At 39.7% G+C, this 15,398-nt stretch overlaps 1 protein-coding gene across 2 annotated transcripts in view; it reads left to right on the plus strand.

Annotated features, from left to right (window-relative positions):
- Positions 1-15,398, plus strand: part of LOC138739179 (uncharacterized) — a 448,454-nt gene that overhangs the window by 23,431 nt on the left and 409,625 nt on the right. The window contains exon 2 of one of the 2 annotated variants that reach the window (XM_069890736.1): positions 10,645-14,141. In XM_069890736.1, coding sequence (XP_069746837.1) covers positions 11,162-12,121 — 960 coding nt within the window. In that variant the 5' untranslated portion in view covers positions 10,645-11,161 and the 3' untranslated portion in view covers positions 12,122-14,141. Of the gene's footprint in view, positions 1-10,052; positions 14,142-15,398 lie in introns of those variants that run through there. The other variant, XR_011342069.1, reaches the window with a different exon arrangement.

A 15,398-nucleotide genomic window follows, 5' to 3' on the forward strand; every position in this document is an offset into this window, starting at 1 on the left:
GAAATACCTGGTGGTCCTGTTTGAAGCAATACCATGCTCCAGAAGGTACTGTCGCAGCTCTGTGCTCATAAACAAGGACCCCCTGTTACTGTGGATGTAACTGGGGTACTCTAAGATGGCGAAGATGCTGTGCAGGGCCTCTATAACTGAGGAGGTAGTCATGTCCGAGCATAGCAAATGGGAAGTGGGAGTACTCGTCGATGGCTGTAAGGATGGAGGTGTTATGGTTGGTCGATGGTAGGGGTTATTTGAAGTCTATGCTGAGACGCTCAAAGTAGTGGGTGGCTTTGATGCTGTTGATGTTCTCTGGATTAAAGAATTGGGGGTTTCACTCAGCGCACACTGGGCAGGCTCGGGTCATGGAGCGAATCGTCTCAACCGTGTAGGGCAGGTTGTGAGCTTTGACAAAATGCGCGAACCTAGTGATCCCTGGATGACAGAGCTCCTCATGGAGTTTCTGCAGCCTGTCCAGTTGTATGTTGGCACAAGTCCCCCTGGAGAGCGCATTTGGAGAGTCGTTGAATTTACCTGGCCGATACAGTATGTCATAATTAAAGGTGGAGAGCTCGATTCTCCACTTGGCGATTTTGTCATTCATGATCTTATCTCATTGGGAATTGCTAAACATGAAGGAGACCACGCATTGGTCGGTCAGCAGCATAAAGCGCCTGCCAGTGAGGTAGTGTCTCCAACGACGTACTGCTTCAACTATGGCCTGGGCTTCCTTCTCGACAGAGGAGTTTCGGCTCTCAGGACCTGGAGGGTTCTGGAGAAGAAGGCTACTGGCTGGCCGGCCTGGTTCAAAGTGGCTGCCAGTGCAAAGTTGGATGCATCGCTTTCGGCTTGGAATGGAATGGACTCGTTGATGGTGTGCAGCATTGTAGCAGCGATGTCCGATTTGATGCGTTCGAAGGCCGCTCTGGCTTGGGTTGACAGGGGGAAGAAGGTGGTCTTGATGAGTGGCCGTGCCTTGTCGGCATCGTGTGGAACCTTTCGGCATAGTAAGAGAAAAAACCTAGGCAGCATCTGAGTGCCTTCTGGGTGTGGGGGGAGAGGAGGCATCCATGAGGGGATGCATGTGGTCAGGGTCTGGCATGACCTCCCCGTTCTCCACCACGCAACCTAGAATGGCGAGCCGAGTGGTCCAGAAAACACACTTGTCGAAATTGTAGGTCAAGTTCAGCCGAGTTGCAGTCTGAAAAAAATTTTCAAGGTTGGCATCGTGATCCTCCGTGTCATGGCCACAGATGGTGACATTGTACAGATACGGGAAAGTAGCAGTCAGCCTGTTCTGGTCCCCCATCCAGTCCATTTCCCGCTGGAAGACCGCGACACCATTTGTGACCCTTAAGGGAACCCTGAGGAATTGATATAGCCGCTCATTCTCTTCAAAGGCCATGAAAGGTCAGTCTTCTCGGCGGATTGGAAGCACGAATGTAAGTCAATGGTGGAAAATGCACAGTATTGGGCGATCTGATTCACCACATCCATGATCCGTGGAAACGGGTACGCATCCAGGACCATCAAGCGGTTAATTGTCTGGCTGTAGTAAACCACCATCTGCGGCTTCTTCCCGTTTTTAACAACCACTACCTGGGCCCTCCATGGACTCGAGCTAGGTTCGATAATGCCCTCATCCAGCAGTCTGCGCACCTGGCTTGTGATAAATTTCCTTTGTTCATAACTATATTGCCGGCTTTTGGTGGCCACAGGCTTCCAGCCAGGGGTGAGATTTGCGAAAAGTGCTGGCGGAGCAACTCGGAGGGTGGAGAGACTACAGGTGAGGCCCCTGGGCACGAGGGTGGGTGGCTTGTGCTGCCGCTGGCAGGAGGTTTCTGGGGTGGAGTGGTTACAGACAGAGAGCGGAGCGTGAGGCCCCCCAAAATGCAGGGAAATGGTTTGAAACTGGCACTGAAAATCTAGTCCCAGCAGAGCAGGGGCGCACAATTGGGGAAAGACTAATAGTTTGAAGTCTCTGAACGTGATGCCCTGGACTTTCAGGGTCGCCACGCAGTACCCCTTTACCCCAGTCAAGAGCGATCTGGTCGCCAATGAAATTCTCTGTACAGTGGGTAGAATAGCCAGTCCACAACGGTGGGCCAGGTCTGGGCGGATAAAACTGTCAGTTGACCCCGAGTCAAATAAGCAATTGGTGTAGTGTCCATGCACTTTAATCAGTTCCATTGCTTTTGTGAGGGGTTGGGGCAAGTCCTGGTTGAGGGTTACTGATGCAGAGACTTGTAGTGGGGACAGTGGAGACCTGCATGATGACATCTTGCAACGTGTGCGTGATGATGTCACCCAAACAGTTGGGCCTGATAAAACGGTGTCAGGGAGTTGGTGTTGCTGCCTGTAGCCAAAGGTAAGTGTTGGGGGTCGTTGCTTGCCATCGGCAGTGGGGTGATCAAAGGTGGTGTGGTCAGCGGCGGCGGTGGTGGGGGGTCGGTAGCGGCGGGTCCCTGGCTGGCAGCGGCGGTGGCGGGTCCCTGGTCAGCAGTGGCGGCGTCGGGTCCCTGGTCGGCAACGGCGGCGTGCATTGAGGTCAGAGCTGGGGCCTAGTCGGATGTTGCTTCGTGAGGTAGGGTGAACATCATTGCGGCGAGGGTGGGTTGTACGTTCCATTCTCAGTGTCTGCTCCGTGACGTCAGGCGCTGCCGTGCGGTGGAATCCTCGCTCTCATTGGACGAAAGCTCTGAGGAAGAAGTGTTTGAAATGGAGAATGGTGATTTGGCTTCAAATGAGGCACTGTGTTTGTCGGTGGCCATTTTGGAGTGACAGACTGCAGCAAAGTAGCATTTTTAAGGCATTTCTGGCAACTTGCTTTTCTCGCTGGGCACTGGGACCTACTGTGCTTGTTCCTCCCACAGAAATAGCACTTTGGGGTTGCATCGGGCAGTGTAGCGGCTGTAGTAGGGTAGAGGGAGGGCATCCTACTCACATCAGAGTTTGGGGTCCAGCCCCGAGAGTACATATCCATACTTAAGTCTGCAGCCTCCATCGTCTCTGCGATCTGGATCATGCCCTCTAGGTTTTCTCCCCTGTGCTCTAGCAGGCGCTGCCTCATCTCATTCGATCAAACCCCAGCCACATAGGCATCCCGAATGAGATCATCTGTGGTCTCCGCAGGAGTTCTGTCTGTGCAGGCACATTCCCTGCCCATTGGCCTTAGTGCCTGAATATGAGTTTTACAGGACTCACCGGGCTGTTGCCTTCTTGTAACACGTTTGTACCGAGCATGGACCCTGTTCACCGGTCGCTCATAGAGCCTTTCAGCAGCTTCATGGAGGAAGCGTAAGTGGTCACATCCTGGACACTCTGGTAGATTCTTGGGGACACCATAGTCATCAATATTTGTACTCGATGGTTGTCCTCTATCACGGCAGGATCAGAGAGCTGTAAGTATGCTTTGAAGCATCTCACCAGGCTTAAAGTTATTAGAGGCTGACTGTGGGTCGATGTGGAGGTGTTCCAGCCGTAGCATACACTCCATCCCTTCAAATTGTTTTAGTTAATATAATTGTAGTGCGCATCAAAAGATCCAAAGACTTGTTGATTCAAACCAAGGCTTTTATTAACTAAAAGACTGGAGCATATCACAAGTGGGTTGACCAGTGCTGAATGACCTGGTCTGGCTAGGAGCAATCCTTTAAGACCTGCTCTCAGCCAATCACAGTCATCCTACACTACCATCTGTACATATGTACATATTGGTGATAGAATCTGTACTATCACAGAAATAAAATTCAAAGTAACTCAATGGTTCATCAAAAGGAATCACTTTCTAATTCTCATTCGCTTCAACTGTTCCGCTGCTAAAAGTGGATGAACTTACAGGTTTTGCAGGAAGATCAGAGTGGCACAGCAATTAGAGTCACTATCTCATTGTGCCTGAGACATCGGTTCAATCCTAATCTTTGGTGCAATCTACATGGCGTTTGATCTCTACAATTGCATTGGTTTCTTGAATGCTCTAGTTTCCTCCCACATTTAAAAAAAAATGGAGATTGGAATATTAATTTGCCACTCTAAGTTAACCCAGTGTGAATAAATGGTAGAATCCAAAAAAATGACGACAAAAATTTTTAATGTAAAACTAACGTAAGTGTAGGTGGGTGCAGCTGGTCAGCGGGAATTGTTTATTTCTTGTATAACTCTTGGATTCTTCCTGGCAGTTGAAGTGTGGGAAATTTGTGGAAGCAAATGCTCTCCAGGTCCTCAGACCTGAAACATTACCATTCCATCTTTGTCTTCTATGGACAATCAAAGACTGGCTGAGCTGCTCCAGGATTTCAGTAAGTTTTCCCCCCCTGTTGAACTCCAGAGGAAGCCTAGTGCCAGTTGTTCAGAGATAGGTGAAGTCACATTCGGAAGTTTTTTTTTGAATACTTTATTTTAAATGTTTAAATCCACAATTACATTCAATTATAATAAAATAGATATAATGAAGAATATATGTGGACAATATGTGTATTTATAAAAAAGCAAAAAACAAAGAAAAACAACCTCCTCTCCCTCCCCATTACCCATACCTCCCACCCTCTTCCCCTACAATTGCCCTCTAAAAGAAGGAAAAGAAAGAAGGAGATCATCGATTGTGTATATAATTCACTTTACCACTATGAAACCAAGAATTATTACCAGAACGGATTGAGAAGTCACATCTTCAAACCAACAATTTGTAAATATGGGCTCCATACATAAAAAAAAATCTATCCCCGAAAATTATGTTATCTTTTTAAAAGGGATAGAAGATGTCATTTCAGTATGCCATCTTTGCATTCCCAACACCAAGTCAGATTTTCAAGTGATAACCAGACATTTCTTACAGCTAAAGCTAATCATAAAAAAATCAATTTGATACATAGTTAATCTTAATTTTAAACTAATCATTTTAATATCTCCTAATTAAAAACAACATTGGATCAAACAGAAGTTTAACTTTTAATATTTTTCCAAAAATAATTTAACTTGTATCCGAAAAATTTTAACTTTGGGCCATAATCAAATCAAGTGAAGAAAAGAACCTATCTCATTACCACACCTAAAACAAAAATCTGAGGATATTAAATTAAATCTTTTTAATTTTTGATGGTTTAAATATAATCAATGTAAAAAATATTATATTGGACTAATCTGTACCTTGTGTTTAGTCATATTATCTTTACATAAATATCTCCAATCATTTTCATCTATCTTCCTATTCAAATAATTTTCCAAGTTTAATCTTGATTTAGTAATATTTCATTTAGACATTCCCTTTGTAATAATCTATACCTCTCAGAAATATATTTATTTATATCTCCTTCAATAAGTAGTAGCTCTAAAGCAGATAGTCTAGGTAATTTTAAACTAACCTATCTTTTTAGTTAAAAAAGGTTTTACTTGATAATAACAAAAAAAACAAGTATTATTAGGAATTATATATTTTTCCTTCAATTAATTAAAGGAAATACATTTCCCACTCTCAAAACAATCCTCCACATTTTAAATCAACAACAGATTCCATATATTTAAATATTGATTATTAACAGTATAAGGAAGAAAGTGTTTATTCCGATATAAAGGTGTTTTAGGTGAAATCATATGTTTTCCTCCTATCTCATAATCAATTTTATTCCATAATTCAATTAAATGTTTCAATATTGGTGGATCTTTACCAACTAGTAATTTTGAATTCCATTTTTAAATAAATTCTTGCATACATTTCTCACCAATTTTAACTAATTTTATAATTGCACATACTGAAGACTCATTTAGGTCAAACATTCCACTAATAACTTTCAATTGAGTAGCTTTATAATAATTCTGAATGTGGAAGTTGTAAACCACCTAATTCAAATTCCCAGATAAGTTTTTTCCAAAGACACTCTATTTTCCCTTTCCATAAAAATTACTCATAATTAAATTAAGATCCTTATTTTTTTTTAGGCATATGACAAGGAATAGATTGAAAGAGATATTGAATCCTTGGAAAAATATTCATTTTGATACAATTTAATCTACCTATTAAAGTTATAGGCAAATCATTTCACCTATTTAAATCATCTTTAATTTTATTTAGCAATGGTAAATAGTTCAATTTAAACAAACTATCCAAATTTTTAACAATTTAATTCCTAAACACTTAATTGGATTTTGTGTCAATTTAAAGTGAGCAATTTACTTTCTCCAACCATAATCCCCCTTAACTAATGGCATAATTTCACTTTTGTCCCAATTATTTTTATAACCAGATATTTCTCCATAATCTTGTAACTTCTCATATAGTGAACTAAATGAATTTTCATGATCTGTTATATAAATTTAAACATCATTAGGAAACATCCTCATCTTAAATTCTTCCCTATTAACTTTAATTCCTTTAATATTATTATCGTGTCTTATTAGTTGTCCCCATAATTCAATTGCCAAAACAAATAATGCTGGAGACAAAGGACATCCTTGTCTTGCATATCAAGTTAATGTAAAATGAGAAGTTTGTCCATTAGTAACCATTCTAACCAAAGGTTTATAGAACTGATTTTTTTCTAACACTTTAAATAAATAATTCCATTCTAACCTATCAAAAACTTTATTGGCATCCAATGATAATATTAAAGCCAAATCTAATTTCTTCTGTAATGCATGAATTAGACTAATTCATTTAGCAAAATTATCAGCAGAATATTATTTTTTAACAAATCCAGATTGATCTAAATGAATCAATTTCTTCACCAAGGTTTTAGTTATAATTTTGTAATCAACGTTCAATAAAGATGTAGGTCTATAAGACTCAGGTTTTAATAAATCTTTATTTTTCTTAGGTATTACTGTTATAATAGCATTTGAAAAATATTCTAGTAATAAATGAGTTTGAATTGCTTGTTTCAATGCTTCCATTAATGGAGGCATTTACAAATCTTTAAACTTTTTATAAAATTCACAAGTGAAACTGTCTTCACCTGGAGATTTACTATTTTGCATAGTTTTTAGACCCATAATAACCTCTAAAGAGAGAATCTAAATCTTTACAAGCTTGACAATTTAAAGACTAGAGTCGAAGCTTAGATTTAAAAAAAAATATTTTATTCATCATTATTTATTTGAGATGTATATAAATTAGTATAAAATTCTTTAAAAAGAATAATTTATATCCTGAGGTTTATACATATTTTTTAGTTATTTTTAACAGCATTAATAGTTCTTGATGTTTGTTCTGTTTTCAATTACCATGCCAAAACCTTATGTGATCATTCTCCCAATTCATAATATACATTTTTTATTTATTAATTCTATCTTTTTTTTCAGGCAGGTCTTTTTGTAAAATTTTATCTAAAATCTTGATCTCTTTCTCTAATTTATGAATAACTTATTATTTGATCTCTTAAATAGGGTTTAAATCCATCCCCTATAATAAATTTATTATCAACTGAATTGTTATTTATATCTAAATATATTTGAATGTGATTTCTTATAAAATTACAAAAATCAACATTTGTAATAATGAAGAATCAAATCTTAATCTCTAAGTTGAATAAATGTTATCAAAACTTAAACATTATATCAATAAAGATGAATTATCTGATAAAATGCTTGTTTTATATTGTGCATATGTAACACATCCTTGTAAATGATCTGAAATTAAAATGAAATCTATTCTAGAATAAGAATCAAATTGATATGAATAAAATGAGTTATCTCTTTCCCTTGGATTTAATTTTCTCAAAATATCTATTAAATTCAAATCTTCCACTTTCAGTTTTTTTGTTTTGTAAAGGATTATATGTTTGGGAGAACTTGGCAAAATTAGAGTAGGTTACATACAAACACACATTTTAAAACAGATCTTATTTGAAATACTGTAGAATTCATGTTCAGAAACTATGCACATTTCACAAGTAGGTGCTAATTGAAATGACATCATAAAATGAATAGACCATTGTTTTGGAATGGAGAACTTTGGCTGTTTGCAAGGCTTCTGACCTTTCTACAAAGTGCTCACAGAAAAGTCACTCCTGGGTTTTTACTGAAAGGCAACAGCTTGACCAAGAAGGATAACTCTTGTGGTTTGCTGAAGAAGGTGTTTTTTTTTGTGTGAGAGAATCACATGGGCTATCTAGCAGTCTCAGTTGGAGAAATAGAGAGTGAGAGAGAGAGAGAGAGAGAGAGAGAGAGAGAGAGTGAAACAAGCTCTCTCTGCCAGTGTGTGTGTGTGTGTGTGTGTGTGTGTGTGTGTGTGTGACACTGAAAATATCTGAACAGTGCAAACCAGGAGAAGTTTGTTGGAAACAGAAAGCTCCAGAGTGGCGGATGGCTGGAAGTGCTATCTGTCTGATGTTTCTCTTGGAATAAGGTGAACAGAAATGAATTCTATGGTAGCCTGAAAGAAAGAGATTATCATCTGGAGAATCCTGATAGGGCAAGTTTCATCAGTGAGACATTAAGATTACTAATGGTAGTACCTCAGTTGTAGAAATCCTGGAACAACAATTCTCTCTCTGAAAACCCTACAAGAAACTTCCTGAGCGGTAAACTTTTACTTTTCGATCACCAAAGCCTGGTAAACTTTATACATGTTAAATTCTGTGCACAGTATAAGGATTGCCTGCAATCAGTGAAGAATGATAAGTGATATTGAACTGTGAACCAAATAACTTTTCTTAAACTTACACTCACATCATTAGAATTAGAAGGGGGTTAATTTGGGTTAATCAAATTAATAGATATAAGTTAATTTGATTCTGTTTTCATGTTTAAAGATAATTGAAAACAACTTTTATTTTAATAACCCTGTGTTTTAGAGCATATCTGTTGCTGCTAGTTTTTGGGGTCCTTTGGGCTCGTAACAGTTTTAGTTAATACTTTTTGTGATTTATCTAACAATGGGTCTAAACAACAATTAAAATCTCCACCACTTATTATATTTCCATTTGCTTCTGCAAGATTTTTCAATTGTTCTTTAATAAATTTCTCATCATCTATATTAGGTGCATAAATGTTCATAAGAATCCAAAACTCTGAATAAAACTGACAATTCACCAAAACAAATCTTTCCACAGGATCAATAACTATTGATTGCAATTTAAATGGAAACTTTTTACTAATTAAAATAACTACTCCTCTCACCTTAGAATTAAAAGATGATGCCATAACTTGAACAACCCATTCCCTTTTCAATTTTTGAAATTCTTTCTCTGTTAAATGAGTCTCCTGCAAAAAAAAAGCAAAATCAAGTTTCAACTTTTTAATACAAGCTAAAATTTTCTTCCTCTTAATTGGATTATTGAGCCCATTCACATTAAACATTACATAATTCAAATGTCAGCAAAACCAAAGAGATGAATGTAAACTTCAGGAGGAGTCAGGGGAATATGACCTAGTCCTCATTATGAGCTCAATAGTGGAGAGGGTCAGGAAATTAAAATTCCTGAGTGTCAAATTCTCTGAGCATCTGTCCTGGAGCCTCTATGTTGATGCAATCATGAAGAAAGCTCAACAGTGGCTATACATTGTGAAGTGTTTGAGGAAATTTGGTACATCACTGAATACTCTTGTAGACTTCTACAGCATTCTGGCTGGTTCCATCACTGCCTGATATGGAAGTGCCAAGTCTCAGCACAAGAATAAACTCCAAAGAGTTGTTAACTTAGCCTGCAACATCACAAGCACCAGAATTCAATCCACCAAGGACATCCACATGAGGCTGTTTTTAAAAAGCAATATCTATCCTGTAAGGTAAAAACATCATGAAATGGGACCGGAGAAGGAGTCACCCAGTACTAAGGAGTAACAGAATGTAGATGTGACCTTGTACACTCAAGATAAGCTTTGCACTAACAAGAATGATGTGCAGCAGACTAACAGAGAAGGATAGCAACAGTTTATTCATTGGACAATGTAATGGTATGATAATTTACTAAGTACGTATCCTGAGGTATAAAAAAAACACCACTTCCTGATAACGGCAGAATGCGCCTTCTCCAACTAACACTGTTAGTTGCAAGTGTTACAATCCGGCAATAAAGAATAAAGAACCTTGATTTCGACTTAGTCTGGTGTTTGACTCACTCATTCATGATCAAAGCAGACCTAACAATTTGGTGACCCCGACGTGATGGGTGAGTGGACACTGGACGACGGTTTCTGTTTTTCTTGACAATCATCTCAGCCGGCTGATAAAAAGGTCCAGAGAAGCCTGTTTTAACAAAATTCTCTCTTTTTAAAATCTTTATGATTGTCAGTAAGAACTGGAGATCGGACAAATTAGACGACCATAATTGAAGGTCGTCACCTGCCGGGATTGTAACATGTAAGTGGTTAAAGAGAGAAGAAAAGTCCTTAAGGTGGTTGAATGACATTTGATAAGTGCTTCGCCGACAAACTACTAGAGTTTAAAAAGTCTTTATTGTGTCGTTGCAAAGTCCAATAGAGTGAGAAGGTGGTCTATGAACAATTGGGGACCTGAGTTTTCTGCCCTAAACTGGTTATTAAGAGGAGAAATCTCCCACGTGAAGGTTGGGCTTTGAAAGAAAACGAAGGTTCAGGCTTATTGGTCTCAATTGTATATAAAGACTCACTTATAAATGTCTGGTAGGTATGATAATGTTTGTACACTTGAAAGCTTAAGAATTTATTTCCCCAATTTGCCGTGGTGGAATACCACAGCGGACATTAGAGACCTTGAGACGACAAAAAGAGTACTCAGGGACGCCTGCCTGGTGAACAAGGACGACGACGAAAGGCTGCAAAAGCTGTGTCCGGATCAGGTAGGAGATATCAATGAAAAAGTTGACAGAATCTTAAGAGACACCCGGTTTATTCGAAGTATTTTTGATAAGTTAAATGAGGGTATTCCCAGCATCACCAAGGAGATAAAGTTACGTAAATTCATAGATTGGTACAGGGAAACTGGACAAAAATATAGCCCAAAAAATTTGGTTTCCTAGTTGTAATTTAACTTTCAGACCTCTTTGGGAAAACAGAGAGTGGAAGACGAGCAATCAGAGTATACAGGACAGTCTGAGGTCCACCGGAGGACCAGACTTAGAGACTGTTTCACTAAAAAATTTTTTTCATCCGGCCTGCAAAGAGACATTTTTTAAAAGCGATTTTCGTTAACATAGATCCCCTAAACGGACAAGAACCTAAATTAAAAGAGGCATTAGGAAGCGACCCTGCAGCAATGGCTGCACAATTGTCTGCTAAGACCTTTGACCAAGTTATTAGGGAAATTAATCAGGAGTTAGGGAAGCGAAATACCAGTAATGTGGCATTGGAGAAACAAAAAATTCTCCGAAAATGTGTAGATCGGGGGAGGAAGATGGGATGGTTACCCGGGAGCAATGAGATGTTCCTGACAGGTGAGGGAAACAAAATTTTAAAACGTAGAGTCTTAGATAAGATGGAAGAAACAAAACAGGACATAGAAAGGAAAATCATTAATCGAGAGTCTGCACAAAAAAAGATGAGAGACAAGGAGATGCAGTACCGCAATGTCCTAGCTATATTCGAAGAATTTGGTCTCCCTGATAACCCACCTATTATGGCTCCTGTAGAAATAGCTTGTAGACCCCCGCCCTATGCATATGTGGAGTCACAAGGTACCCCTGACACCCCAGATGGGATCCAGGAGTCACGTCCCTTATATCCAGATATTGAAACACTGGGACATGACAGGAACATCGGGAATAGGGACACGTCAGACAAGGTACAGGCCCCTTTACTAAAAATAGAAGGGGGAGTAATAGATGTCGAGACCCCCGCGGGATCCAAGAAAATAGAAAAAGACTTAGAGACACAGAAAAGGAATATGAAAAAGGTTCAGGATAACACTGAAAACTTAAACAAAGATGTGAATGTGCTGGGGCAGACCAGCAAGGAACAAAAAGAATTAATGGTAGGTGTATTGAAAGAAATGGAAAAGATAACTACAACATTGTCAGCAGAACTCCAAGCTGGAGGAATAGTAATAGGAATAAAGGACGAGAAGTGTAGTACAGATGAGGAAACGAGATATGACCCACCATGGGAGAAAAGTAGCATAAAAGAACTCAGGAGGGAGAAGAGTAGACATGCCCGCCTGGACATAGTTAGGACGAAAGAGAAAGACGTGAAGCCACTAGACTATGACCGAAAAAATTAGCTTAGAGACGAACGTGAACGATATACCTTTGACTCTGAGACATCAGAACCTGACGGGGACAGTGACAGTAGTGACGAAGAGGTGTCTGAACAGGGTGGAATAAATAGATGTATTCCAAGAGTAAAAAAGGAACAGAAATCCCCAAAATTGAGATATCAATGCCCATTGCTGATCACGGGGCAGGGAAATAAAAAAATATGTACCTTGGTCATGAATGGACTTAGAGAGTCTAATGAAAAAACTTCCTCCATTGAGTAATGGGGCTGGTCCATGGATCTCTTGTTTTGAGCGAGAAACTTGTCAAGAACAATTAGCACTCGCAGATGTCAGAACTATCATGATAAAAATAAAGGCAGAAGGGGCCCTGAAGCAAATAGAGAGAATCCTTAGAAGCAGTAAATTGGGGATGAAATAGAATTTGACCCACTTCGAAATCGATTTTGGGAAGCACTTAGAGAAACATTCCCTACACCCTATAGTTTGGACGCCTTGGTAACCCTCCAACTAAAAGAAGGGAAGACAGAAATGATACATTGTCCATTTATCTTTGTGGGTAAGGAGGGAATAGCTGCTATGGTTGTCATGGCAGAAGAACAAATGGAGTGGTTCTGCTTAGGAGTAGAAAGTGTGCCACATGTAACCTTGGGAATTGCCAAAGATCACCACGCCCGACAGTTGGGTCCGATGGTGAAGGAAGTGATGGGGTGTGAATACAGCCAGACAGAAATCCTGGGATATTCCACCTCGGAGGGAGAGAAATTTATCAGACTGAATATTGAAGCATGGGACCGGGTAGTGAATGAGAAAGTAGAAAGAGACCGACCCATAAAAGGAGAAAATATTGATCACAGGGACTCAGACAAATATCTTTCTGATCTGAGTCCACAAATGTGGACAATGCCGAGGGCCCTATGGGCATTCCTGTTGATGGGTTGCCAAACAAGCCAACAGAGTAGTTCGGATCCATGCGGGGCCAAAGTTATTCTGAAGATAGATAAAGACAAGGATAGCACCTTCCAGTTCGATCTATGCTGCACTTCTATCTCTAATAACACAGGGCAGATGGGTCACTCACTAAGGGGCTGACAAAACTTAAGGCATTGGCGAAGGAATTAAAAGTCCAATCTGGAGTCTCTAACCCTGTTTTGTCCTGGTTACATGGAGTGTTTAGGAAATGGGGCATAATGTTGGGACAACTTTTCCTAGGATTGTTCATTTCTGTATCCATTTTTATCACTTGTGGCTGTTGTTGTATTCCATGCATTCGAATGCTGGTCACGAGGACCATTGAGAGAGCCTTTGCCAACCGCGATGATCTGCCTCCGAAATATCAAGCTCTACAAGCTACGGAGCGGGACTATCTCACTTCAAAGGAGGCGTCAAATGTTGCAGAGATCGATCTGGAGTCTGATGGAGAATGTGACGGGGAGGAGATGTTATAAAATAGACTGTAGCACGAATGTTAACTTTTATCTTAACTAATTACTAATACTTAGAAGGGATAGTTAGTTATTTGCTTGGGGGAAAATGGGGAGAAAACTTGTAAACGGGCAATGGGATCGGGGAAACGGATGGGGGGTATACGTTAAAGAGGGTTGGGGGGAGCCCTCGCCCACCAGCCGAACAACCCCGTGAACAGAACCCGTATAGATCTTGGCAATAGTAAGCGAACTAATGTAACGTGGTGGTAGCGTAGTCAGGGCAAGATTGTCCTCTAAAGAGGACAAAGGAGGGATTGTAAGGTAAAAACATCATGAAATGGGACCGGAGAAGGAGTCACCCAGTACTAAGGAGTAACAGAATGCAGATTTGACCTTGTACACTCAAGATAAGCTTTGCACTAACAAGAATGATGTGCAGCAGACTAACAGAGAAGGATAGCAACAGTTTATTCATTGGACAATGTAATGGTATGATAATTTACTAAGTACGTATCCTGAGGTATAAAAAAAACACCACTTCCTGATAACGGCAGAATGCGCCTTCTCCAACTAACACTGTTAGTTGCAAGTGTTACAATCCGGCAATAAAGAACAAAGAACCTTGATTTCGACTCAGTCTGGTGTTTGACTCACTCATTCATGAACAAAGCAGACCTAACAATCCTCAAAGTCACCCACAACCCAGGCCATGGCATCTTCTCTCTGCTACCATCAGGTATACGAGCCTAAAGACGAGCACTCAGTGGCACAAGGACAGCTTCTTCCCTCCTACCATCAGATTCCTGAATAATCAACCAAAGACACTGCCTTACATTTTGTGCACTTTTTTTTTACAGTAATGTCATAAGATGGTTATAATATGAATGTTTGCACTATTAAGATGCTGCAATGCACCAAATTTTGTGACTTTATCATGACAATTAATTCTGATTCTGATTCTGAAGGTCCTTGCCATCCAAAACTATGCTAAACATTGGAAGAAGGGTCAACAAACTGATCTATCTCCCTCCCATATACTTCATCATTGTTCTAATTAAATGCCAATTCTTCAAAATGAATCTACTCGCTTTATCTGCAGTAACTAAATAGAAGTTCAAAACTTCTGAATGTGACTTCAGTTGTTCACCTATCTCTAAACAACTGGCACTATGGGGAGCAAAAACACCCTGAAATGGTGGAAGAACTTAACCAATCTTTGAATGTCCATTGGAGACAAAGGTATATTGCTAATATTTCAGTTCTGAGGACCTGGAGATGGAAGAGCTCATGAATGGTTGATAATACTTCTGCAATAAAGTAGCACAAATAACCTCAGGTAAGTTCTTAACCCACAGAACCTAAACAAGATAATATTTTCAAATGTGATTGAAAACAGGATGAAAGACAACAGGGGAAATCAATCAAATGTGCTTTTTAAAACGACGCCAACTCTTTTTCAGTTCAGAAGTAAAACTAACTTCCTTGTAAAGATTTTTCAGTAGCTGAGAGGTGTTTTTGCCTTGCTCTGAATCATGATATATGGTCTTCATTTTGCCTTAGTCCTGTTAACAAATCATTATAAATTATTTTTTTATTGATGTACCAATATCAATTCTTTTCTTCTGAGGCAGTTTCTGGGTTTGCGGATGATGTTCTTCTAGTTCTGGAGCTGATGGGACTAAGTGACATCTGTGGACTCTTCCAAAAGTGGGCCAAGAGATACAGGTGGAACTGGTGCATTTTTGATGGGCTTCCTCAGACTTGTTGCAAAGAGATTCGTGATTCTCACCACTGTTCTTCTCTATTTTGGTCAGTTTTGACCCAGCCACCACAATGTATTGGTTAGGGTTTACATT

This window comes from Narcine bancroftii, chromosome 7 (genome assembly GCF_036971445.1).
Source record: "Narcine bancroftii isolate sNarBan1 chromosome 7, sNarBan1.hap1, whole genome shotgun sequence".
In the NCBI taxonomy this organism is placed as follows: domain Eukaryota; kingdom Metazoa; phylum Chordata; class Chondrichthyes; order Torpediniformes; family Narcinidae; genus Narcine; species Narcine bancroftii.